General features: G+C 60.3%; 1 protein-coding gene across 7 annotated transcripts in view; it reads right to left on the bottom strand.

Annotated features, from left to right (window-relative positions):
• Positions 1–27,339, bottom strand: part of LOC119107483 (cAMP-dependent protein kinase catalytic subunit 1) — a 168,531-nt gene that overhangs the window by 4,121 nt on the left and 137,071 nt on the right. For all 7 annotated transcript variants that reach the window (XM_037230928.1, XM_037230927.1, XM_037230933.1 and 4 more), the window contains 7 exons: positions 23,838–23,899; positions 22,073–22,201; positions 11,084–11,182; positions 8,318–8,400; positions 6,461–6,587; positions 1,806–1,901; positions 1,363–1,485 (listed from right to left, as the gene is read on the bottom strand). In XM_037230928.1, coding sequence (XP_037086823.1) covers positions 1,363–1,485; positions 1,806–1,901; positions 6,461–6,587; positions 8,318–8,400; positions 11,084–11,182; positions 22,073–22,201; positions 23,838–23,899 — 719 coding nt within the window. The remainder of the gene's footprint in view (positions 1–1,362; positions 1,486–1,805; positions 1,902–6,460; positions 6,588–8,317; positions 8,401–11,083; positions 11,183–22,072; positions 22,202–23,837; positions 23,900–27,339) is intronic.

The raw sequence follows: 27,339 nt of genomic DNA, 5'->3' as shown, positions 1-27,339 counted from the left end.
CGATCATACACGGGTGTCTGCGTTCTCGACCATGCCAGCCACACATCGCTTGGCTGATGTGGACGAACTGAGAGCGGCGTCGCGTCGGCCCTACTGATCTGACAAGTCCCCCGCACCGCAGGAAGACGCCCATCACGAGCGAAGGACACGGACCACATCTCAGATGTGGCGTCACCGGGCGGCTCCCTCCCCCCCCCCCTCCCCATCACCGTCGGGCTGTCTCGTGGCGCTGCGGCTATCGCCGTGCCTGCGTCTTTGCGGAAAGCACACTAAAACCAACGGCGAGTTCGATCTACGCCAGTGACGCACGCTCTGCCGACGCACGGGACCCAGCGCGGCCGTGGCGCAGTGCGGGCGGCGTGCGGCCGCCACTCCCGGCGGCGGCCGACGCCGACGCTGTGCGACGGCCGCGCCCGTCGGCTCCGAACCTGCCGTCCCGACCGAAGGCCACCGCCACGGCCGCGGCGGCAGCGACGGTGGCCGACAGAGGGCGACGGCGGTGGCAGCCGGCTCGCGCTGCAGCCGACCCTGACCGGCCCGCCCCAGTGCCGGCTGCCCCACTCTAGCTGCCGGGCCGACCTGGCACCGCCCAGGACGCCAGCCATTCGCTCCGACCTCCGTGCGAGGAGGCGGCGCTGGCAGGGCAGGCGGTCCGGGGGCGGCTGCTGGCCGCGGTCAGCAGCGCCCTGGCGGACGAGGCCGACTCGCCGGGCGCGCCAAACGACCCGGCAGCCGGGGCACAGCCGCTGCGGCCGCCGCGTCGCACCGCCTTTCAACAGCGGCCACTTGAGCCAGGTCAGGTTTCAGCGGTGGCCGAGATGGATTGAGCAGCCGCGGTACGGCAGCAGCTGGCCGTCGCCGGGCAGCCACCCGCCAGGTCACCGACAAACAAACGACTGTCAATACTGTCCGGTGGCGTAGTGATTTGTACAGCCCGATCTGCCACACATGCTCATAAACCCGACATTCACTGGCCACCGTGTTTGGACAGGCCGATCCCATTGATCGATGGCTTCTGCGGGCCGCTGCTGGCCACCGCTCGTGGTCGGCTCTGCATAGTGCAGCCCGCTCCGGTGGCCGTCGGTGACCGGGTCCGCGCCACCGACCCGGCCGAGCAGGCGGCGCGGGCCGCCCGGCCACCCACTGCGCAGATCCACACACACACGCGCGCGAGCCAACCGCGTGTCGCGCCTCGCCGCAGGGTCGGCCGGCGAGCCGTGCACAGGTGTGCGGGCCGCGGCGGCCGGGCGGCGGCTCTGCCGGCCACTGCCGCCGCCGGTCGACGGGCGCTGGCCGCCGCCGCCGCCGAGCGCACGGCTCCCAGGGTGGCAGCGCGGCTGCGGCGGGCACACAGCCACCTACCTTGCCAGAGACGATCCTCTCGTAGATCTGGATGGGCTGGTCGGCGAAGAATGGCGGGTAGCCGGCCGCCATCTCGTAGATGAGCACTCCCATCGCCCACCAGTCTACCGCCTTGTTGTAGCCCTGCGGCACGGCGCCGCCGGGTCAGCGTCGCCAGGCGGCTCTGCGCGCCGACGCGGCCGTGCTGTTATCAGCCGACACACCGCTGGTCCGGCCATCGTACTCCAGACAGGTGTGGGGCGCGCGGCTCCACCTTCTCGCGGTCACCGCCGACGCCGCCCACCGAGCAGCCTCGCAGTCGTCCCGTGTGACGGCCCCCGCGGTCCAGCAGAGGCCGGGTCACCACACAGGCGGCCGGGGCCGGCACTGCAGCGGCACCTGGTAGCGACGACAGGCTCGGCCTCACGCGGTGCCGGCGGGGTGACCGCTGCGGGCACGCTCACCTTGCTGAGGATGATCTCGGGCGCCAGGTACTCGGGCGTGCCGCACAGCGTCCACGTCCGCCCCTTGACCCGCTTGGCGAACCCAAAATCGGTGACCTGGCCGGCGGGAGCACGGTCAGAGCTGGCCGTGGCGCGACATGGCGAGCAGACGGGTGAGACGGGGCGGCCCGCAGCGCGGCCACTCGGTGGCAACCGGAGCCGCAGACGGGGTAGCCATACGCCATACGCAGCCATACGCAGGTAGCCATACGCATAGCCATACCATACGGGTAGCCATACGCAGCGAGACGCACACATACACGCTGTCAGGCGTGGCCAAACATGAAGGTGGGCAGGAGTCGCGAACGAGGTAGCAATACGCAGCGAGACACACACATACACACACTGCCAGGCACGGCCACGTACGAAGGTAAGCACGGCCAGCGAGACTCACCACCAGGCATGGTCACGGTGAAGGTGGACACGACGGGCACGGTGGGCACGGCAGGTCAATGCGCACGCACCACCACCACCATGATGAAGCACTTTCTCACATCCATTCGTTGACGCACAGCCCGTATGTACGCGCACACACAAACACACACGCACGCGGGACGAGAACTCCACCCATCCGCACGCGAGCCTTTCCTATGCATGCCTCCCGAAATAGACCACCAGGACCGCCTGCGACGGCCGGCACCTGACCGGGCCACTCGCTCCGGCTGCGGGCAGCCACCTGGCCCCCTGAGGCCCGCCGCCCGCCCCGCCCGCGCGCCGGGGTCACGATTCGCTGAGGCCAGCCGGGCCGGGCCAGGCCGCACCGACACAGAGCCGGTGCCGCCAGCGCTCGCAGTCAGCGCGCCCGTCCGCCGCTCTTTCTGGGACACCGTGACACCAGTCAAGCTCGAGGTCCGGAAGTCTCGGTGACGTCACCATATCAAGAGATCTTGAGTCGCCGCACTTTTTCGTTTTCTCCTACTGGCAGAGTACCCTCGGTCCACGGAACCTTTCAAGGCCCTGCAGGTGATTCCCGGAACCTATGCAAGATTCGCGCTTATCACGGCCAACGCGCGGCCGGAAGCCTGCCAAGGGACCAGCATCAACAGAGGGATTGTGTTTTTCCGATCAGCGCCGCCGCCCGGGGAGGCCGCACGAAGCCCTCCGTTCGGCCGGACGCGCTGATTGGCAGCACAGAAGCCCCGCTGGGCCCGCCATGCTCCGACGTATCCGCACGCCCTGTCCCAGCCTCTGGTCTCCGGCTGATGAGATCCCTACCCGCGTGCCTGGTGTGGACAACCACCTGACACTCATAGGTCTGATGACTTTCCAGTCCCAAGTGCTTGGTACTGCTTATCGATTCGCATTTTTTCGATCCTCGTTTGAGTAGCCAACACCATTGAGCGTTACGTAACGCCAAAAGCCAAGGACAGCTTGACAGGGCAATCACAGTACGTAGGGCAGTTAGTTAGGCGTCCTCGAGCGCCCTCGGACGTTTGGCGTGATTTTGACTTCGACCCTATGGGGAATTATGCGATTTCTGCCGAAGCGCTCTTTAAATGCTTAGGTTCCTGATACCCAGCACATGACCGAGACTTGCCCAGGCAGGTCGTGCCAATACACTGGCAGAAACGGCCCGTGGCTTCATATGCTTGGCATCCTTTTCACATGACGCTATGAAAATGAAACCGAACAAGTGAGCGACGATGATCAAAACATTTCATACCAACCTAGGTCAAAGACGTGAACTAGCTTCAACACTGGGCATTTGACCTGACCTCATGCACGCATCCGACATAACACAATGCGTTCTTCTGCTTCCATTGGCGCCCCGTGCATCTCCCTCCCACGCAAGCAGCAGTGTTTTTCCCGCCTCGCGGCTGTTCGCCGTGGGTGTCCGAGTCCGACGCGCCGGCGGCCGCTGCCGCCAGCCCGTCCGCACCGCCCGGCCGTCGGAAGCGTGCGCCGGGGGCTGGGCCGGCGCCGACGCCCCACCCCGATCGCGCGCGGCGCACCAGCGCAAACACACGGCCGAGCGCCGACCGATCTGTTGTTCACCCCCGATGCAAATCGGTCGCCCCTGCTCCCTTCAGCGGGCGCGAGCCGCGCTCCAAACGGGAGTCGGCGCGGCCAGCGCGAGTCGACTCGCCGCAGCCGGAGGAGCCGGACGCCAATTCAAAGTGAATAATGACTTGGTGATTCGGCCGGCGAGAGATTGTGCGCCGTCCCGGCGCCGGTCAGCTCCCGGGCCGCCGCCAGGGTAGGCGCGTGACGTCAGAGCAGCGCTGCGTCCGGGCGTGGCGCCGGCGCAGGCGGCCGGCCGCTCGCGCCGGCCCGCGGGGGAGTGCCACTCCGCCCGGCCGCCACCGCCCACGCGACCCGGGTGACGCGCAAGAAGACGTCAGTGTAAACACTGGCCGCGGCCGCCCAGGCGTCTTGATCATGCGACAAAGCGAGCGCAAAATGACCGGCACAGGATAATCGTGGCCGGCATGCCCCAGTGTCGAGCGTGCGCGCGCGCGGGAGGTCAGGGAGCGCCGGCCAGACCGGGCCGCTCGGCCCCACCCGCGATCTGGGCGCCCATTCATGGGAGAAGGCGAACCGGTTAGCGCCGGCCCCGGCTCGCCGAAGAAAGCCGCCCGCCCACCGGCCGGCGCGCGATAGAGCGATCCCGGCCGAGGCGTGCCCTGGCGCCGGCCGCGCCCGGGCAGCGCCGCCGGCCGGCACGGTGAAAGCGCCGAGCGCGGTCGTTCCGCACGTCTGGGGGCGGCGCGGCCAGCGAGCCCGGCCTCCCGCCCACGCGGCAGCTCCGGCCGCACGCGCCTGTCGGAGCACACAACAGCACCCGCGGCCGCCCCGGTCAGCATCAGGGCTGTGACGAATCGTCCATCGAGCCGCTGGGTCTCCGTCTATCAGCACTCCCGTATCCGACGCAACTGGATCCCTGGCGGCCAGCCATCGCATCCACAGGTGTCATCAGCGTCCCATGACACCAGATGTCACCTCCCGGCGCCACACAAACGGACGCCATGGCCTCCTGGTACACACGACTGACACCATGACCTCCCGTCACACACGGACGGACACCGTGACCTCCCGCACCACACGGACGAACACCGTGACCTCCCGCCACATGCGGTCGGACACCGTGACCTCCCGCACCACCCGGACGGACACCGTGGCCTCCCGCACCACCCGGACGGACACCGTGGCCTCCCGCACCACACGGGCGGACACCGTGACCTCCCGCCACACACAGACGGGCACGATGACCTTCCGCCAAACACGGCCGAACACCGTGACCTCCCGCCACACACGGACATATACCGCGACCTCCTGCCACACACGGACGGACACTATGACCTCCCGCCAAACACGGCCGAACACCGTGACCTCCCGCCACACACGGTCGGACACCGTGACCTCCCGCAGCACACGGTCGAACACCGTGACCTCCCGCAGCACACGGTCGGACACCGTGACCTCCCGCAGCACACGGTCGGACACCGTGACCTCCCGCAGCACACGGCACACGGTCGGACACCGTGACCTCCCGCAGCACACGGCACACGGTCGGACACCGTGACCTCCCGCAGCACACGGCACACGGTCGGACACCGTGACCTCCCGCAGCACACGGTCGGACACCGTGACCTCCCGCAGCACACGGTCGGACACCGTGACCTCCCGCACCACACGGTCGGACACCGTGACCTCCCGCACCATACAGAGGTGGACTGCCCTCCCGAGTGACGAGGCCACCGACGCGCCGCCGGCACTCCGCCCCGGCTAACGAGCGTCGCACCGCACTCGGATTAATGGCTCTTCGATTAGATAGGCGAGGTGGAGGCGGCCGTCGACCACCGGGCCGTCAATCCTCCACAGCCAAGGCCGCCCCGGACCGCCGTGCCGCCGGTCAGCCGGCCCGCGTGTGCCCAAGCCGCCGGAGAGCGGTGACCGGGCGGCGGCCGTCGCAGCGCACCGAGCGGCGGCGCGCCGGACGGGTGTGGTGTTACCGGAGCCGGTCGATACACCGCCGCCGCCGCCACTCGACGGGCAGATATGTTTCCGTGACGCGGCGTGGCGGCCGGGGGTGACAGGGGCCGACTCGTCACGACACGGCGCCGGCCTGTCGCGTCCGCTGCGCGCCGGCGCCCGTTGGCCGGCGCGCACTTTATGCGGCGGCACGCGCGGCGCCGTGCCCACAATCGGCGCCGCTGATCGCCAGCACGCGGCCGGCACGGTGCCGAGGCTCGGTCGGCGGCGGTCGAGAGAGGACCGACCAAGCGGCGCCGCCGCCGCCGCGCCGGCAACAACAGATCGATGAGGGCTGGCCGGTAGGCCGCCGGTGCCCGTCTGTCAGCGGCCGTCACTGGCCGTCAGCGGGGGTGAGCAGCGGCACCGACCGGCCGTCTGAGCGCCAGTACGGCGGCCATCCCGGCCCGGCACGGGGAGCGGCGGCTGCGGCGCCGACGGCGGCCGTGGCCGGCGGGCGGCCGCGTCTGTCGCGCCAGGCCGGGCCCAGTGGCCCGACGCGCCGGCCGGTCTCGGCGCTGCAGCTATGTCGGCTGACGGACGGCGGATAGGCGGCGCGAGATAAGGAGGCTGGTCGGGGAGCTCCGGCCCCGACTCCGGCTCCGGCATCGCCCCTGGCCGTATGCGCAATCCACACAGCTCACCTTGATATAGCCCTGGTTGTCGATCAGCAGGTTCTCGGGCTTTAAGTCCCGGTAGATGAGGTCCAGGTAGTGGAGGTACTCGAAAGCCAGCACTATCTGCGCCGCGTAAAACCTCGAGTGCGACTCACTGCGGACAAGTGGTCACGATCAGCCCCCATTTCTCCATGGGCCGACGCTCGGAGCCAACGCCGCGGCTCACAACACAGTGCGCTCCACTCAACGCGTCCCACGCCGGCCGCCGACGGCCACGATTAACTGATACAGAACGTTTCCCGCCCTACCGCAGCGTCGTAACAAGGCTCAAATGCGACCTCCCTGGTCAAATAATGAGCAAGCGTTCAACATCTCAGTACACGCGGCAGGCAACGCGTGAGCAATATACAAATGGAATGCACTCCGGAACATTTTAGGCGTGCGTCCCAAGAACGCAGCCGCAAGTGCGAAGAGCAAATATTCGCTGGCGACTGCGTTTGGCGGGCGATGCAGCGAGGCGAGGGCAGCAGGGCGCCCGAGACGCAGTGAAGCGGCGTCCGACGGCCGGCCACCGGCTCTACCGGCCAGAATCGATACACCTGCACGGCAGTCGGCGGCAACAGCGGACGACACGGCCGAGCGGCTGGCCACCGGCCGTCACAGGGCGGCGGAGGACGGGCACAGGGGGGCGGAGGACCGACACAGGGAGGCGGAGGACCGGCACACGGCGGCGGAGGATGGGCACAACCAGGCGGGAGCCGTCACAGGGCGGCGGAGGACCGACACAGGGAGGCGGGAGCTACCACAGGGAGGCGGGAGTCGTCACAGGGGCGGGAGCCCTCACAGGGGGGGGGGGGGGGGGGGGACGGAGGGCCGTCAAATGGAGAAGAGGGTAGCCGTCAAAAGGGGCGGGGCGTTCCAGAGGTCTCGAGGTACGCGCAAGGAAACAAGGGAGCCATTATACGTATGCGGAGGAATCATCACATGAAGACCGGAAAACCGCGAGAGATACTGACGACCGGTCCGATGTCGTGGGCCAGCTCGGAGCTAAACTGTGGAGGGCGAGGTGGCGGACAAAGGCCGGGGGTGACAGCTGGTGACCACAGGTGACCTGGGGAAACCGTACATGCTGAAAGCTGTCATCTCCATCCATCTGTCCATCACTCGTCGGCCTGGCCCGAGCGCGGCGACCAGGCGGCGGCGCGCGTCGCCCGCGTCGCCCCCTGGCACCGACCCACCAGCCAGTGCATGTTCGCCAGTCAGCAACGACACCGCGGTGTATACTGACAGCGCATTACATGCCGGATATCCGCCAGGCGCAGAGCGCAGCACCCAAACAGGGCCAGCGACGCGAATCAAGCGGAGAATCCGGACCACACCAGATACGCATGACAATGCTGCACCGCGAGCCCAGCAAACATCGAAAGCGACCGCTTCCCACACAGCGAGCACAAAGCGACCAGGCTAACAAAGCGACACACACGCGCCAGGGCTACTGCTGCAGTTTAGGAACCGTGGCAGCACGGTATGAGACGACAGGAGCCAAAACGCTCGGCGCGCGCTTGTGCCACGTTGGTAGCGTGGCTCCATAAATGCGTGTTAGGCGATCGCGGCACATGCAACCCAGTTTTTGAGGAACGTGATGTCGTTCGTCTCATCTAGCATGCGCTATGCCGCGTGCCGGAGTTCTACCGCCACGGAGCGAGCTATCCGTCTTCACGCGAAAGGTGTCAGCGCTCGGCAAATGTCACGAGCTAAGGCAACACAAATGGAGAGGTCATGCGTTTAGTCGCGGGTTAGCGGCGAAAAAGAACGCAGAGGAGTAAGCAGAAAGTAATACACGGTCTATGGAGCACTGCATCAACAGCCATGCACCGGTCTTACCTAAACCTGCCGCTTTTCCGTAGGTGAGAGAACATCTCTCCCCCGGGCACATATTCTAAAACCATGTACAAATTTGAATTATCCTGAAACAGAAGGGACGGTGAGGTCAGCTGAAAGCAACCCGGCACACGGCGGACAGCACGGACGCGGACCGGACCAACCAGCCCCCGATGGCGCCGCGGCGGACGCGTGCGCGCTCTTACTGGAAGCCGCGCTTGGTGGCGGCCCGCAGCTTGCGCAGGTGGAAGAACATCTCGCCGCCGGGTACATACGGTAGCGTGATGTACAAGTTTTTGTTGTCCTGAAAGATGAGCATTCCGTACAGAACGGGTCGGTGGATGGCGCAAAGGAGCTGCCAGTAAGCGTCACGTGCTGTGACAGCCACAGGACCCGCACCCACAGCTCCCGCCCGCTTGAACGCACCATCCGGTCTGGTGTGTGTTCACTCCCCTCCCCACGCCCCGCCAAAATATGCATAAACCATTCTGAATGCAATAAAGCTGCGGCTTAAGTGACACCGGACGAAGCAGCACAGTTCGCCAGCTGGAGCCGGACAGACGAGCGAGCCTCCCCAGCCGTCAGGCGGCAGCGCTGGCGGCCGGCTGGGAGTCTGGTGACGTTCCATCCGTGATGACCAACAGCTGCCAAGCCGCGGTTTGCCCCGCACTGATCCACGGCCAGGGCGTCGGTGCGCGCGCCGCCGGACGCCGACGCAAGGGGGCGCTGCATCGGACCGACGCCAGGCGGGGGTGTCGCGTCGGATTGCCGCCGCCCTCAAGGCTGATTACACGTAATGAGTGCGGTCGGGCCCGCAGGCCGATACCGGACACCGGACGCAAAAGCCGGCCGCGGAGCGCAGAGACCGCGACCCGCCGCCGGCTGGGGCTGCCAAGTCGCGGCCAGACATCCTCACCCACCAGCTGGCAGTTGGAGCTGCCGAGTCGTGGCCAGACAGCCTCATGCGCCAGCTGGCGGCTGGAGGTGCCGAGTCGCGGCCAGACAGCCTCACGCGCCGGCTAGCGGCTGGAGCTGCCGAGTCGCGGCCAGACAGTCTCACGCGCCAGCTGGCGGCTGGAGGTGACGAATCGCGGCCAGACAGCCTCACGCACCAGCTGGCGGCTAGAGGTGCCGAATCGCGGCCCGACAGCCTCACGCGCCAGCTAGCGGCTGGGGCTGCCGAGTCGTGGCCAGACAGCCTCAAGCGCCAGCTGGCGGCTGGAGGTGCCGAGTCGCGGCCAGACAGCCTCACGCGCCAGCTAGCGGCTGGAGCTGCCGAGTCGCGGCCAGACAGTCTCACGCGCCAGCTGGCGGCTGGAGGTGACAAATCGCTGCCAGACAGCCTCACGCGCCAGCTGACAGCTGGAGGTGCCGAGTCGTGGCCAGACAGCCTCACGCGCCAGCTGGCGGCTGGAGGTGCCGAGTCGCGGCCAGACAGCCTCACGCGCCAGCTGGCGGCTGGAGGTGCCGAGTCGCGGCCAGACATCCACACGCGCCAGCTGGCGTCTGCAGGTGTGAGTCGCGGCCAGACATCCACACGCGCCAGCTGGCGTCTGGAGGTGTGGGTCGCGGTCTCCACAACTGTGCCCTGACGGATCCAGCGATGAACAAGACCAGCTGTTGTTTGGAGGGATTGTGCGGGACTGGCACGCAACGCGGTTCCGTGCATTCTTTTTGCTAGAAATGAGTCAGAGCACAAGCGAAGCTGCGAAACTGCTCGTGGAATCCACTGTCTCGGCAAATGTCAGCGTCAGAATCTAGGCAGTCTTCAATGCTTGCCAAAGAAACCCTTAATCAAGGATATCGTTTAATACTTCACCATAAACCGCTTAGTCTGTTTCTACACGTCAGAAGTCATAGAAAAGCCAACTATTTGTGTTGACATCTTAGAAATGGGTATCATGGCGTCAACGTCTTCTGCAGAAGATATGTGGTGACATCACCACCATTTTATGAACGCCATGTGGTGCGGACGAAGCCGTTTCCAAAAAAATCCTGCCGTCATTGGATTTTTACCCTTCCACCACCTGCCTGATTCTGGAACGAACTCAGTTGTCAAGAAAGCCCCGTCTACCACCTTCATTTACCGGTTTATGGAACTGCCTCAGCTTTTACAAGACACGTAACATTCCACAAAAGCCAAATCGATAGCACGAGCCACAGCCCACGGCGGGCAATTCCCGGGCACGCCATCCCATCTGTGGTGCAGCGACTACGGCAGACACGATGGAATTCAACGAATACGACAGCGGCGGGAACAACTATTGGGGCTCAGTCTCACGCATCCGTTGGTGTCGGCAAGCAATCGTACACATTTTTCTTGTCTATCTACGGAACTAACCTCAGACCACCGCAGGCCTTTTTCTGGTGAATGGTCGAAAAGTGTACTGGACAAATTGCGCGCACTGAACTATTGTGATTGGTGGATCACGAACTCTTCAGGAGAGTGTCGTCACGGGAACGCCTTAAGGCAGCTAGGTCCTATCGGCAGTTCGGAGAGATGCGGCGGACGTCAGGATGTCACATGACGTCATGCAACGTCATGATACGGACAGACGGGCTGTCGGCCAGCCGCGCGGACGCCGACGCGGCAGCCGGGCAAGGCGGAACTGAAACTGCAGTCGCCACACGCCCGCTGTCATGGCCAGCGGCCAGTACCAGCTGACGGCCTGTGGGGAGCAGCATGGATGTTCCGCGCGCCGCTGGGAGTCGGCACACTCGGTCCGCCGGCGGCGTTGCGCCCAGGCTCAGCTCCGCTCCCACGCTCACCTTAAAATGGTACTGCAGACTAACAAGAAACGGGAAGCTGATGGCTTGGAGGATCCTCTTCTCGTTTAGTGTGTGTTCCACCTGCTTCAGCCGTACCACCTGTGGGAGGGAGCCGCGCCATCGTCAGCACATGACAGCCCGCACGCTCCATCACAACCGCCGCGAGGAGGCGTGTGAGCACGACAGGACTCAGGTGCCAGGAGCCCCATCAGCACTGGCATCAGCCGGCAGACCCGAGGGAAGACCAGAGACTGCCGACGCCCCTGCTGCCGGGCTGCCAGACGCTACAGACGTGCCGCACACCACTGCCCCGCCCAAGAACAATGGAGCGGCGCGCACGGCACGGCCAGCCGGCCGGGCAGCGGCCGATCAGCATTGACGGGCGGCCCTGCCACTCAATATACTGCAGAAATACACGACGGCAGTTAATGGCACAACAACTGCTAAGAATAGCTAAACACGGAACATTTCCTGCCAAGGCAGTCATTCCGGGATGTTTTGAGAAGCATCTTCCAGGATATTAACAAAGCACTCCTAAGCCACATGAAAATAAACGCTTGACGAAAGGTATTTACGCGCGACTTCTTCGGGAACTATGAGAGAGTCTCCAATGACATAATGAGCTCCACTCATAGCACCTTACTAGCTACGCCATTAGATGGCAAATACGAAGTTTACAGCCGGGGCAAGACAGACGGATACAGAAATCAGTCGGCCTGCACGCCTCCCTTAAGGGTAGAATGTCTAGATCAGGTAACAGACACATCAATCCACGACAAAACGCCATCAAGTCATGATAAAACGCCATCAATTAACTATACAACGGTGAATTCCGCCCCAGTGATTGAGACCGGTTTGCTCTGCTTCAGTACCCAAGGCGTGCTGGGTTTAGTCTCAATGTACCCCGTGTTAGTTTAAATGAGCCCTTCACGGGGTAGCATGACACGGAGCTCGAAGTTCACGTGTCACGGTCGGACCCCCACAGGAGGGAACAGGAGAGCGCCCGACTCTGAGCCTCACGGATCAGGGCCGGACCTTCCTCGATCGGTGGAGGGCGGGGGAGGGGGGAGGGGGAGGGGGAGGACGGTCCGACCTTCACGGAACAGAGCGGCACTCGCCCTGACCCTAGCGGGGCAGAGAAGCAGTGATCAATCGGACCACCAGACCCACGGCCCCACAACGGTCAGCTGTGCGACCCGCCCCCCACTCACCACTGCAATCGCTTTCTAATCTCTATCATAACGAAAGGGAACATTAACTGAGCAGTGACGTCACCAGGAGTCTGCGGCCACGCCGTCGTCGGCGCTGTGTTTGACGTACACAAGCAGCGCTTTTTGCACGGCGGTCCGCGTGCACAGACTTGGAGCCCCTACCGCGAATCAGCCGCAGATAATAGACAACACGTCCGATGGCCGCGCGCCCCCTTACACTGCGGAACACAAACAGCTTGGGGACAACGAACTCGCCACCAGACCCATTCACATCGTGTTGACAACCTGCTGGCTGCAATCGATCGGCAACAAAGCTCCTGTAGGCAACCTCCCGACGGAATGGATTCCGTATTCACGCACATACGAGGAGGCTCGCCATAGCAATCGCGCGTGCTCAAATCCAAAACAGCCACTGGTTGCAGGATTTGTGGAAGTCCCGATTACTCTCCGTTGAAATATTCCTCGCACTAATGAATAACAATTCTAGTTACCTCGCTGTCTATGGATGGTTAACTAATTTTGAAGTCTAGTTTTTGGGTCAGCAACCCATGCCAACTGTCAGTAACGTTGTTTACACTTAAATATACAGAACGATCAATTCAGTGATTTCTGACACCACAACAACTTCGCCATAATATCGCGTACTACAACAACACACTAAATTTGCCAAACGCCACAACATTTCGACACAGATTGCGGTCTCTGCGCCAGGCCAGGTGGGCCAGACGCACGGCAGCGGGGCCGTCAGCCACACACCAGCCAGCGGCGCGCCGCTGACGGCACCTGACCACCCGGCCGCCGTCTCCGAGCCGGCCGGAGCCAGCGGCGGCAGCGGCGCGCCAGCCAGAGCCGCTGACGACAGCTGACCGGCCGGGCGACGCCGGCGGCCTGGCGTCGCGGCGCCGCTCAGCTGGCCGCTACCGGCGGCGGCGGCGGCGGCCAGTCCGCGCGGTCCGCGCGGCTCCGATCAATAGTGCGCGCAGCTGCGACCCTGGGCCGGTCGGCGCCTCCTGTTGTCAAACAGGCCAGCGTGACCGGCGCGCCGCCAACTGGGCCGCGCGCCACCGAGCAGAGCGCGCCGGCGCCGCCGCCGCCGCCTATTCCTGGCCGGGCGGCGCTCCGCCCGCGCGACGACCGGCAGAGCCCGAGCTCACGCCACAGCTGGGCTCGAGTCTGAGACCGTGTCACCGCCTCCCATCAACAGCCCAGCTCCCCCTGGCTCACGCCACAGCTGGATTCGAGTCCCACACCGGGTCAACGCCTCCCATTAACAGCCCAGCTCCCGCTGGCTCACGCCACAGCTGGACTCGAGTCTGAGACCGTGTCACCGCCTCCCATCAACAGCCCAGCTCCCGCTGGCTCACGCCATAGCTGGATTCGAGTCCCACACCGGGTCAACGCCTCCCATCAACAGCCCAGCTCCCGCTGGCTCACGCCACAGCTGGGCTCGAGTCCGAGACCGGGTCACCGCTTCCCATCAACAGCCCAGCTCCCGCTGGACCAGTCTGCACAGCAAGGCCCGCGATATCGCCTGAAGGCAGACTTCGCAAAATACTGCCAGCTCCCAACGTCGAGGCAAGCGACATAAGGCGCCACATTCGTGTGACCAGCACATTTCACGGCACGGAGTGCTTCGATCAGGGACGGCCTGCCACGCACACTGGACCAATACATGACACTATACCCCATTGCCTAAACAAACTCACATCAACCCCCTCAGCAGTCCTTTCACCTTTGGAAGTCCATCAATCAGGAGCCGCACGACGAAGCGGACCGGTCCGCCAGCCTCTGGGCTCAGCGTTACGGCGCCGGATCCGTCGGCGCGCTCGGACCGGACGTCGGGCGACACGCCCTGCTCGCCGCCGGAACACGGCGCCGGTCCGCGGCGCATTCGCCGAAGCCGGCCGGCCAAAGGTCATGCCGTCGCCCAACCCACACCTCATTACAGGCCCATCCATTAGGGGCGCCGCCGGCCGCGCCGGGCCTCGTGCGCACACGTGCCGCTTGTCAGCCGGTCAGCGCCGCTCCCCATCACATCCGCCGGCGGCATCAGGGGCCACGGTCGGCCGGCGCCCGGCACCGGGCACCGTGGCCCCGGCCGGGGCGCCGCCGGCCGTGCCGGGTCTCGTGCGCACACGTGCCGCTTGTCAGCCGGTCAGCGCCGCTCCCCATCACACCCGCCGGCGGTATCAGGGACCACAGCCGGCCGGCGCCGGGCACCGTGGCCCCGGCCGGGGCGCCGCCGGCGTGTGTCGGACACTCCCGGCCAGCCGCCGGTGCGGTCGGCGGCCACCGTACCGCCATGCCGGCCCGCGCCCGGCCGACCGCTCGCAAGCCGCCGACGAAAGTAAAACAATCAAGCCGAGCCCGGCGGCCGCCGGCGGCATCTTGGGTGCGGTCGATATCCTTATTGCATGGCGCCGCCACATCCAATAACGGGGCGGTAACAGGGCGGCACGGGGTCGATGCGGCCGCGGACATCCCGACAGGTTCGGCCACCCGGTCAGGGTCGCCCGGCCAGCCCGCCCGCCCGCACGCCGACTGGCCCCAGATAGTATCAGACGAGGCGGCGTGAGCGCCAGACATTGCCGCGCTCAGTGCGTGTGCCGAGCTGCGCTCCGTGGTGTCTGGATTCGGCGCCGACAGCCAGCGTCCTGCAGCGCCTGCAAGCGCAACGGGCTTGGAGTCGTGTTCTGCTCACAGGTGACTCCCAGACGACTTGACAATACTTAAACACATAAACGCGAAGTACTGAATGCCATAAAAATGACGGTATAAACACGCCATTCTGGAAAGAATTACTAACAGTTGGTCGTATACCACTGTCAGTCCGGGAAAACTGAATAGCGGCTGGCAGTACACCACTGACAGCCTGGGAAGACTGACTAGTGGCTGGTGGTATACGACTGTCAGTCTGAGAAAACTGAATAGCGGCTGGCAGCACACCATTGGCAGCCTGGGAAGACTGACTGATGGCTGGCGGCATACCACTGTCAGCCTGGGAAGACTGACTAGTGGCTGGCGGTATATCACTGTCAGCCTGGGAAAACTGAAAAGTGGCTGGCGGTAAACCACTCACCACTGTCGGCCTGGGAAAACTGAATAACGGCAGGCGGTATAACACTGTCAGCCTAGGAAAACTGAATAGCGACTAGCAGTACAACACTGTCAGCCTGGGAATACTGACTAGGGGCCGGCGGTATAGCACTGTCAGCCTAGGAAAACGGAATAGCGACTGGCGGTATAACACTGTCAGCCTGGGAAAAATGAATAGCGACTGGCGGTATAACACTGTCAACCTGGGAAAACTGAATAGCGACTGGCGGTACAACACTGTCAGCCTGGGAAAAGTGAATAGCGACTGGCGGTATAACACTGTCAGCCTGGGAAGACTGACTAGGGGCTGGCGGTATACCTCTATCAGCCTGCGAAAACTCACCTGCGGCTGCCGGTACATCACTGTCTGCCTGGGAAGGATGACTAACAGCTGGCGGGATGCTTTGGTCAGCCTGGTCAGCCAAGGTTAGCCTGGGAAGACTAGCGGCTGGCGGTATACCACTGTCAGCCTGGTCAGCCCGTGTCAGCCTGGGAAGACCTGACTAACGGCTGGCAGTATACCACGGACAGCCTGGAAAAACTCCCGAGCGGCTGCCGGTATACCATGATCAGCCTGACAAGACTGACTAGCGGCTGTCTAACACGGTAATGGAGTTGGAATGTCAACCGCTTGTCACATCAGGACTTCGTGCCGAAAGCCCACGGTGCAGACGCCCCCAACTGACACCACAAACCCAGCGCCGCGAGCCACACACGGCCACCATCCAGCTCCGTGGACTCTGGGGGCAGCTCGGGCGCGCCCTGCGCCGTCTGGTAATGCACGGCGCCCGCCCCCAGAGCGTCTTCAGGCATGGTCGGTCAATATCATGCCTCCGGCTCGGATACAGGAAAGGGACGATGAAGCTTCAATGGGTCGGACGGCCCACGTGCTGCTCACGTCTTACCGTTCAAACGGCAGCGATACCCCTGCAATCAGCGCTACAGGCACCTGCCGTTCCCCCGCCGACTACAAGACAGCTTACATGACAAACGACACCACCTCCTATCGCCGGTGCAAATAAACTGCGGGACACCTAGTTACGTCATTATTATAACCGACATGGTGCTGTCTTGCATACTCATAACATCATTGCTGTCAAGAGGCATTATTCAAACCCAGCGCGACCACCGCGGCGAAATGACGCGAGCGCGGCATTAGTGCTAGTCGAAGACAACGCCTATACAGCATTGCTGCTGCAGACAACGTAAAAATACTGCTCCGGTGTGACAACATTCGCTGCAGGCATGGCAAATGGACAAGGATTGAAACGCGAGACGCCTCGTCATTGGAACTCCGCAATAGTTCGGGCACGTTTTGTGAGCGCGGAGCAGGAACACAGCCAGCGAGATGCACAAAGACATACACCGACAGTGCGCGGCTGTGACAGTGAGACAGGCTCAGACAGTAGAGTGCGGAAGTTCTGGAAGCAGAAGTAACAGTGACTTTTCTACGCAATGGTTTGCTCGCGATCACGTCATAAAAGTCGACCGACACCGCTCACAGCACGAGGCAAAAATGCTTCATGCAGCCGAAAGTTCTGTTGTGTCAGCAGCCCCACCCACGCACGATTCTTCCCGTCCACTATACGCGTCATCTGCAATGTCCGCGTGGTAACACGCGCTGGCCCATGTGAACACATAAACATCGAATTTCCGGGACGGTGCTCGGAGCGCAGGACAGCGCTGTCAGTCCACTCAGCGCAGTCCACGACAACCGCAAGACCAACCACAACCCCGACAACGTTAGATGGCGCATCAATGGGCACATTCACCGCGGCAACTACACCTGTGGTTACGCGTATCGATCACACCCTGTTAATATAGTAATTATTAGCACGCACGCACGCCAACGCCTGGTGTACGTATGGGTGTAAAAATAATGCATACTGCATGTACTGCAACAGGAATACGGGAGCCGCACGAAACTGGCCACGTCGGAAGGAGAGAATGGCACGACCTCAGGCCAAAACGGATCTTGGCGGGTGAATTAGACACAAAAATGTGTGAATCATACCGTCATTGGATAGGCTAAAGGCAACTAGTACAATATCTAACGTTATAGAACCCACTAATATCCCCTCGTTCCCGATGGTGAATCTCATCACTGACAGTTTCGACTGAGTTGTGTGCAGTAGGGAGTCGTCAAGCCCGTGCGGCGTGCGGCACCACGGCGAACCCGCGAGACCTCGGTGCCGCTGAGGTCAGCACGGCTGGTGCCACAGGCCCCACCAATCAGCAGCGAGGCTGGGACCGAGGCCCAGCCGAGCCGGAGGGACCGCGGAGAGAGCAGCAACCTGCCTGTCCCGGCCCGGCGGCGGCTCCGACGCCACGTCGGGTCCCACCAGCTGGCCGCGGCGCGCGCAGCAGCCGGCCCGCAGGGCAGTCGTCACCGCGGCTGTCAGGAGGCTCCTCAGCAGACAGGATCTCGGCCAGCTGGTTGGTGGTGGGAGGATAGGATGTGGAACTCCTGGGGAGGAAAGGCAAAACGGTAAGAGGAGTTTCATAATCGTACCCTTTGGGGCGGGGTCTCTTATGACCCCACTCAAGGTTTTTCAACGATGGAACCAAACTAATACACACATGCAAACGTAAAGTTCAGCAAATGATAGTTTACGCCATATCTACACATTGAGTCAAATGATTGACCCCATGTCATCCTACTTCAATCACCTGCGTCGGGTCAATCATGTGTTTGAAAACTGCAGAAAGCTTCCTTGCAGACTCGGCGAATCATTGTTAAACGCATTTGACGCATAATTTTGAGCAAATCGCTTACTTTGTCTGGCTTTGGTTCAATTCCGTTAGCTTTTTTACTGGCAATCAAGTTCCAGAAATCTGTCTAGTGTGTAGTATTTATCTAATTTAGTAGTACATTTCACACATTATTGAGAGAGAGAGAGAGAGAGAGAGCGAAATATATATATACATACATATATATATATATATATATATATACATACATATATATATATATATATATATATATATATATATATATATATACATATATATATATATATACATACATATATATATATATATATATATAATCTCTCTCCCTCTCCCTCTCCCTCTAACGGTTAAAATGGCGTGAATCATACCCGTTTGCTTCGGATGTGATAAAATACCGCAACCGCAATCTCGAGGTCATGATTGCCGCCTGGGTCAATGACCGCAAGTCAGACTTTTCACGTAGACGAATAAGTCTCACACCGACTACAGGCAGTGCTTTTCACGAAGCTCTCTTCATGTATTATCAACTTGATCAGACCAGTTCGGAATTGCTTCCGTCACTTTGGAACTTGCATGGACGCAAAACCAACATGAGTGATACGTTCAGCGCCAGCATTTATACAGCACAGCACAGCATTTATACAGTGCCTCCATGAAATAACTTTGGTGAAAATAACTGGTTGACCACAAAGCACAACGTCGTTAAAAGATGCGTGGAGTAAATCAACGCATCCACCACTCGCCACAAAATTCCCTCACCTGTCTTCGTCACTTACGCCCGTTTATAAGCAGAACATTGGCAGCTCTCAGTTCTTGGCACCCATCACCTGCCGTTTCCAGCAGGCCATCCGTGAGAATGGGCGCTTAGTGCAGCACTCAAGGGTAAGACCGGCCGACGACCCAGCAGAAGTGGCCATCTCTGGCAGCTGGTGCTCGCACCGGTGTTCTCAATAACGACTGGCTGAGGACCGACCGCGTGCTCCGAATACACAGCTCAGCTGCGAGAGCGTTCTTCGCCGTGCGTCTGCTGCTCATGGCTGAGGCCCGCTGCCGGTGTTTCGCTGCTGTACTGGTGGCCGGTCAGCTGCGGCGGCCCCTGCCGGAGCCGGAGCCGGAGCCGGAGCCTGAGCGAGCCGCAGCCGTTGCACGTCGGTTGGAGGTTCGCGGCCGACCGGCGGCCAGTATTGATCGGCGGTGCCACCGGGCCGCCTGGCTGTACCGGCCAGAGGAGGCGTGACCACTGCAGAGCCTGCTGTCAGCCACGGCAGAGCCTGCTGTCGGCCACAACGCAGCCTACTGTAGGCCACGATAGAGCCTGCTGTTGGCCACGGCAGAGCCTGCTGTCGGCCACGGCAGAGCCTGCTGTCGGCCACGGCAGAGCCTGCTGTCGGCCACGGGGCCGGTAGAGCCTGCTGTCGGCCACGACAAAGCCTGCTGTCGGCCACGGCAGAGCCTGCTGTCGGCCACAGCACAGCCTGCTGTCGGCCAAGACAGAGCCTGCTGTCGGCCACAGCACAGCCTGCTGTAGGCCACGACGGAGCCTGCTGTTGGCCACGGCAGAGCCTGCTGTCGGCCACGGCAGAGCCTGCTGTCGGCCACGACAGACCCTGCTGTCGGCCACGGCAGAGCCTGCTGTCGGCCACAGCACAGCCTGCTGTCGGCCACGACAGACCCTGCTGTCGGCCACAGCACAGCCTGCTGTCGGCCACGGCAGAGCCTGCTGTCGGCCACAGCACAGCCTGCTGTTGTTGTTGATTGGAGTTTTAGGGCGCGTCGACTACTGCGGTCATTTTGCGCCCATCAGCCTGCTGTCGGCCACGACAGAGCCTGCTGTCGGCCACAGCAGAGCTTGCTGTCGGCCACAGCACAGCCTGCTGTAGGCCACGACGGAGCCTGCTGTCGGCCACGGCAGAGCCTGCTGTCGGCCACAGCACAGCCTGCTGGCGGTCACAACAAAGGTTTTCTACCCTACACTGAATAGTGGAAACTATTCGCGTTCACAGGCCTTTGGTTGACACCATCTTGTCTTGAGATGTACCCAATCTCACAACTAAAGCAAATGATATTGATGTCATCGATGATGTGTCGTGAAAGATATCAGGAGCACGCATGCCCGCCATTAAACAGACTGAATGACGCTCCCTGCGCAAAGAAATGCCCAAAGCGATGTGGCAAATGGGCAGGCAAATTAGCTCACAGAAATGGTTGAAATAGTCGCTACAGATCGCTCAAAACGAGCTTCCAGCAATTAATAACACCAAACACTGACAAACAAACCGCAGCAGTGGGAGGGCGCTGAACATACACATCGCGCGGCGCCGACGCATTAGGTCGCGGCGGGTGGTGCTAGCGTCAGCCAGCGGCAGGTGGATCCCAGCTTCGACGCAAGTGAAAACGCTCTGTTCCACCGCCGTTTTTCGGGGACGCGCAGCCGACCTCACGGACGCCGCCGGAGCCGGCGTGTCCCGATGCGGTGGCGGCCGCGGCTGCAGGAGGCGTCGGCCGCCCGCCGCCGGCTCACGGCGTGGCAGGCGGCGGACGTGCGGCGACGGGCGACACGGCGCCGGCCCGCTGGGCTGGGCCCGGCGCGCCGGCTCTCGGCTCGCATTTCCCAGCCACGACCGCGGCGGGTGCCGAAATAGCAGCCGCCAGTCCCCCCCCCCCCCCCCCGCTTCATGGACGCTGAATGAACCCATCGCCCTGCAGCTTGACACATGCCGGCAGGAGGGATGCAGAGCTCGCCGGCCGACCGGCCTCCACGGCTCGCTCCGGGACGCCTTCGTCACACGACTGCCGGTCCGCCGGACAGCTCGGCCTCGTTCTCCAGCCCGCACGGCCGTCGGGACGCGCCGTGCCGGCTGGAGAGGGTGGAGAGTGGAGAGTGAAGAGTGGCCACGGCGCCGGCGCCAACACCGGATCACCGCAGAACCGCGGGGCGGACAGAGATGAATGCAATCGCGACGCAGCGACGGTGTGCCGCGATTGGACTGCAGATAGCTGCCGCGGCACGCGAGGGTCTCCTCAGAGAGGAGCATCACTGAACTGACATTCAGCACTTGCTGCAGCAATGATGCCAAGAGGCAGAACATCCCGTGACACCCAACCACACGGCGCTTGACCTTATCAGCGACTTTGCAGCTGAACCCATCACAGCAATGAAGCTCAGCGTCTGGTGCGAATAAACCCATAACGCCCTCCACTCAGAGGAGCCTTTCAGAAACAACTTGGCTGATTCCCAACCGCCTCTCCGATGGAAAAACATCGCTCCAGAGTAACAAATCTTTCAGACTGGTCCCGCCCAGCGCCTGCAGAGCAGGCACGTGACCGGCGTCCGCACACGGCTCGGCAGTCACCGAAAACCGGCTCCTGTTTTCGGCAACAGCAAGGCCCTGACGACTTCGCCCATCTCATGGGAGGCGGCTTTGGTCCCTATGTTCGACCATACCCAAAACTGAATACCGTGAAACAAACCATGGTTTTGAATGCACTTTGCAGACATCCTGCTGTGCTGCAGTGGGTTAGTTTCGCAAAATATGCTGAGGGAGGGGCTGAACAGTGAAGAAATGGCTACACCTACCACCAAAAAGGCACAAAATACACGTGTCTTCACATACTTGGCTCATTTTCTTCTAAAGATGGGGGTAGAGTGTAGTATGGAATAGGAATAGGGAGCTACAATCCTCCTGCACTCGACTGAACAAGTGGCTTTGCCCGCACTTTTTCTTCTGTTATAGGAGGCGGAAGCAGCTAAACAAAGACACCTCAGATAGTCAACACAACACGAGTGGCGGCTGTCTACCCAGGAGTTGGCTGTTTTCAGTACGTAGGCGCAAGTTCACAACACGCACGGTCCCGTATCTGCGTGCGTGTGCCAGCCGTAGAACCTTGCGCTCCGCTGACCCCGGGGCCCGCACTCGAGCCACGTCGGTCAGTCCCGGCGGCCACTAACCTTCTGTTTGTCTAGTATTTTCATGGCGTAGTACTCCTTGCACGCCTTGTGCTGGACGAGCATCACACGGCCAAAGGAGCCGGTGCCCAGGGTCTTCAGCAGGTCGAAGTCCTCGAGTGCCGCCGTGTTCTGGCGGCAGCCGAGGTCAGGGCAGGTCAGACCAGGTCAGGAAGAGCGGACCTGCCCACACCACGGCCGCCGCTGGAAGGGCGCCCCACGCCCACCCCCCGCCCCCACCGAGCTGCGTACATAATCAGCCACACCACAGGAATCGCACGTACATGGACCATCCCGCACCGGACCCGGACCCACACAGCCAATTACATATCAGACCCGGACCCACGCAGCCAATCAAACACCGAGCCCGGACCCACGCAGCCAATTACCTACCGAGCACGGACCCACGCAGCCAATCACATACCGGACCCGGACCCACGCAGCCAATCACACACCGGGCCAGAACCCACGCAGCCAACCACATACCGGGCCTGGACCCACGCAGCCAATCACACGCCACGCCTCGACCCACGCAGCCAATCACATATCGCGCCTGAACCCACGCAGCCAATCCCGCACCGGACCGGATGCGCACAGAATCACGCACCGATTCCGGGCTCCTATTGTTTATTGGTGTTTCACGGTACGCCGACCGTAACAGTCATTTTGAGCAGTTCGCACCGGCAGCAAAGCGAGTGGGCTGAAACACGACCAATCAGCGCTCGAAGCTCGACGCAAGCGAAGACTCGACTGACAATTATGGTCTCTCAACAGATTCAGCGACGCCATCAACCAAACATTGGCTATATTTTTATCACTCGACATTTCAGGCTGCGCTCAAGGTCACGGGAGTCCATGCGCTTTAGTTCTATATCGTGGAGTATTACTTTTTGAATACCCTTTTCGCCTGCCCCTGCTCATCACCGTTCGTACAACTTAAATGTCGAATTTCTAAAATATACCCAACTGTCGGCGAAAGAACTCTCGACTCGTAGCGTCGAAAAACCTGGGGCTCAAGGCCTTTCTCGCTCATAAGGAGCCACCAACGAGACCCCATAAATGTGCTATCTGCGGATACGTCAGTGGCCGTTAGAACCGAGTAGTGGATGGCCATGATAACAGTTTGGCGCACACAGAGACGAACCGCGGCGCACCGCAATCCTTCGAACCGCACTGCTCCAACGCAGTCGTGGTCCAGCTTAGATTGTCGTGGCGTTCAGCCAGCGACCCCGCGCCCGGCCAGCGCGCCGGCCCGAGACGAACGGCCCAGGTGTTGCCAGCGCACGCGGACGCCGCCTCGGCCGGCCCGGCCCGGCGGCGCGGCTCCGGCTCGGGTCGCACAGGTGGCCGGGGGCGGCCGGCGCCGCCAGCTCCGGTGTCAGGCGGCCGGCAGCTGCCGGTCTCCCATCGCCACTCGGTTCCGGGCTCAGCGCCGGGCCGGGCCGGGCCGCACGCCGCCAGAAAACCCCCGGCGGCGCAGCCTTACCACGCCGCGGCACCCTCAGCGTGGCGAACCAGCATGCTGTCGGGAGGCGACACAGAAACAGGGACGTTTGTCGTCGCCCGCGGCCGCGGCGCAGTTGGAAGCGTGTTTGCGACGGTTAGCGACGGTCTTGCGGCGTCGTATGTCATTTCGCAATGCGCAGCGATGTTACGGTCAACCAGCTGACGGAGGCTACATTATCAGAGACAGACAGCACAGTCGCATATCTGGCTTGCACGCCCTTGTATCTGCTCTACGAGGAGTTTAAGCACCACACGGGCATACCTTCGAGGGGTTTTTCCATTTCTCTTCGAAGTCTTCCTTTGCTTTCTCCAGGAACTCTTTGACTGAAAAAAAACAAAACATAGTAACAGAAACGTTCTCGACTCACGCCGCCATGGAATGCCTGTCCAACAAAACATACAGCACTGCAATAAATCCCTTCCATTGAACACAATTGCCTATCACCCGTTTGACAAAGGAACCTCGCAGCAAACATAAGTCATCTGCCGCACGAGGCGGTCCGGTACGCTCACAGTGGGGACGCACCCTGCCCAGGCCCCCCCCCCCCCCACACCCATTCCACCAAGTGGAGTCGCGGGCATGAGCCGCGCTGCGCCCTTGGCGCCTCGCTACCGCCCGCCTTGTCAACAACACCAGCCGCGGGGCCCGGCTCATCAGCGCACAGTCCATCAGCGTTGGCAAACAGCGCCACCCACAAAAAGTCGTGTGCAGCCGACGGCTAGTGTGCACAGCATACCGGGCCGCTGAACAGGCCCCAACTGCCCCCGGACAGGGTACACAGCACACCAAGCCCCGTAACAGGCCCACCAACCCGCCCAGGACAAGGCACACGGCACACCAGGCCCCAGAACAGGCCCACCAACCGGCCCAGGACAGGGTACACAGCACACCGGGCCGCTGAACAGGCCCCGACTGGCCCCGAACAAGGTGCACAGTACGCCGGGCCCCTGAACAGACCCACTAACCGGCCCAGGACAGGGCACACAGCATACCAGGCCCCAGAACAGCCCCACCAACCAGCCCAGGACAGGGTACACAGCCCACCAGGCCCCTTAACAGGCCCACCAACCGACCCAGGATGAGGAGACAGCCTACCAGGCCCCTTAACAGGCCCACCAACTGGCCCGGGGACAGGGTACACAGCACACCAGGCCTATGAACAGACCCACCAACAGGCCCAGGACAAGGTACACAGCCCACCAGGCCCCTTAACAGGCCCACCAACTGGCCCAGGATAGGGTACACAGTACAGTGGGCCTCATAACAAGTGTGCCAATTGCCCCAAGGCAGGAAACAGCACACCAGGCCCCTTGAAAGGCCCACAAACCGGCCCCGTGCAGGGTACGGTACGAAGCCCGTGAGTCAGTCCGCCCCATTCAGGGTAGGCCAAGGAGCTGGTGGACGAGACAACCAAAGACAAGCTCAATCCTAGATCAATCACTTTGTTGTGGAATCAGTTAGTGGGTTGGACTCAAACCCACTTATGAAATGGTCAAATAACCAAGACTTGCCACTTTCAAGTAAATCATGACTGAGCTGGAACTAAACAGGAACACAATACAAATCACCCACTTTTACCAACACAGTTTGCAACCTGCCTATGGCTTTAACAGCATCTTGTTGCAAGATAAAACATGAGGATTGTGTGATTTTCACCAAAAATAATCAACTATGGAAACCTGGGGCTTAGACTTTGTTGCACTCACTTTATGACCACTGCTGCATAATTTCATCCCAGAATGCCCATGTCAAGGCCAAACTTTGCATAAGTACTGTGGAACAAAGCAAAATAAGCAAAAACATTCAAAAGTGTTTGGAATAGCTTTCTAACAACTCAAAATTCTTTTGGTACATCTGGTTGTTTGGTTATGCTTGGTCTTATTTAGTTTTGGCAAATTTATCTTAGGCTACAGGGAGACAATTCAACAATACAAAATTTTGACTAGGGCAATGTTTTCATCCATCAATTACTGCCAACATTGGCAATAATGTAATATTACTGCTGCACAAACCTATCTGGGGACATTTCAATGTTTGGAGCATGGTCCCTTCCCACAGACAACCAATGTAGCACAGAAACATTGAGCATACTGACACCCAAAGCAGTTGGCACCTGTAATGCATGCCACCAGCCAGCAATCAACACAACCTAGTATGTGTGGGATATCTTAGTCTTTTGCACTGGGGATGTGGACAGTGACACCATAACACATGTCCAATTCTATCTACCCTCAGTGGGACACCTGCAATCTTACACATTTACAAAAGGCCACATACAACAGGTATGTATATGTGTGTGCATGTGAGCATGGGTGTGTGATTTTCATTGTCACTGCCTCTACTGTGTGGTTCTATCTGACTGCAGGGCAGTTGGGACCTTCTAGCATGATGGCAAGTATGTTTGGGAAAAACCTTGAATATGAAAGGGGTACAATCTGAAGTTCCTGGTTTCATGCAAGTTTGGGCATTTTAGCACCTTCAGATCCAATCTTGGCCTTCACTGACTTGCCAAATCTTCATAATCATTAAGATATTGGATGGGGTTTAACACATTTTCTCCGGAAGTTACCATGATGATCTGTGTACATTCTGACAGTAATAAAACTCAACAGTTAGGTACAAAAACCTTTTGGTATGTACCTTGTCAGTTTTATAACACAATGTTAATGGTAGACAGCACACATTTAGAGACAATCATCCCCACTGAATATAATAATTACAAACAGGTAAAATGACATCACTACCTAGCAGCCAAACATTTAAGCCTAGGTCAAAAAGTGCTCATCAAATACTGTTATATAGAAGCCTGTGTATATGCACAGTAAGATAACCTTACAAAAATAACTTTTCTAGGCACTAACCATAATGATTTTGAAACAATGACCATTGTGCCCAGGCCAAGATAAGCTAGGGATTTTGAACTGCATCTGAGATAATATAACCACACGAGCATAATAGATGTGAACTTGTGCCTGCTATTATCAGCATGACAATATTGTCAAAGTTAGTCACATTCACAAAAACAAAATTCTCAGACATTGGGGATGTGCCAAAAAGCAGGCTCTCATGGTGAATGCTTTGGTCAGGGTGTACTTTCCCACCTAACATTAGAAAAAATCATGGTACAATAGTCTGAGTTTTCACTATGAAGGGACCTTAGCCAAAATATAATATAGATCTCAAGCATCCATGCAAGAATACACCACTCAATTTATTTTTGAACTTTTAACATTGCCACCTAGGAGCACTGACAGGAATTGCATGTTTGGGCACATAGGATGGGCAAGGGCTGGTTCATAGGGGGGGGGGGGGGCCTTAGGTCCACTTTCCCCCTCACCTATCTTCAGCACACAGGTCACTTGACATCATCTATGGTGTGATTAAGGTAGCCATCAGCTGGGCTCAGTTTTGGTTTGGTTCAATTTGTGTCAGCTTGGTTAACTTGCATAGTAAAACAAATTAATTGTACAGGATGCCTACAGACATCAGGGTGCAGAGCCAGGCACACATCTGCAAACTGATGCAAGGCTTAATTTTGCTGCATTTTTAAAACTTACAATAACATGTATTTTTTGAAGTCTGGGTCTTCTTAAGATTGGGCTAGGAAAGGTCATTCTTCTTCAATAGCTCATCTGTTTAGTTGTGTATGATTTTATCCCTACATTCTGTGGTGGCCTCTACAGCCACATTTGATCGCCGAAAAGAGGTGAATTCGAAAAGGTGTGGATTTAAGTGCACACCTGTACAGCGGCACATCATGTGG

Source organism: Pollicipes pollicipes, unplaced genomic scaffold, assembly GCF_011947565.3.
Source record: "Pollicipes pollicipes isolate AB1234 unplaced genomic scaffold, Ppol_2.1 Scaffold_6686;HRSCAF=7923_pilon_pilon_pilon, whole genome shotgun sequence".
In the NCBI taxonomy this organism is placed as follows: domain Eukaryota; kingdom Metazoa; phylum Arthropoda; class Thecostraca; order Pollicipedomorpha; family Pollicipedidae; genus Pollicipes; species Pollicipes pollicipes.
Note: the sequence above shows the minus strand (reverse complement) of the source record. Positions and strands in the feature narration are given on the sequence as shown.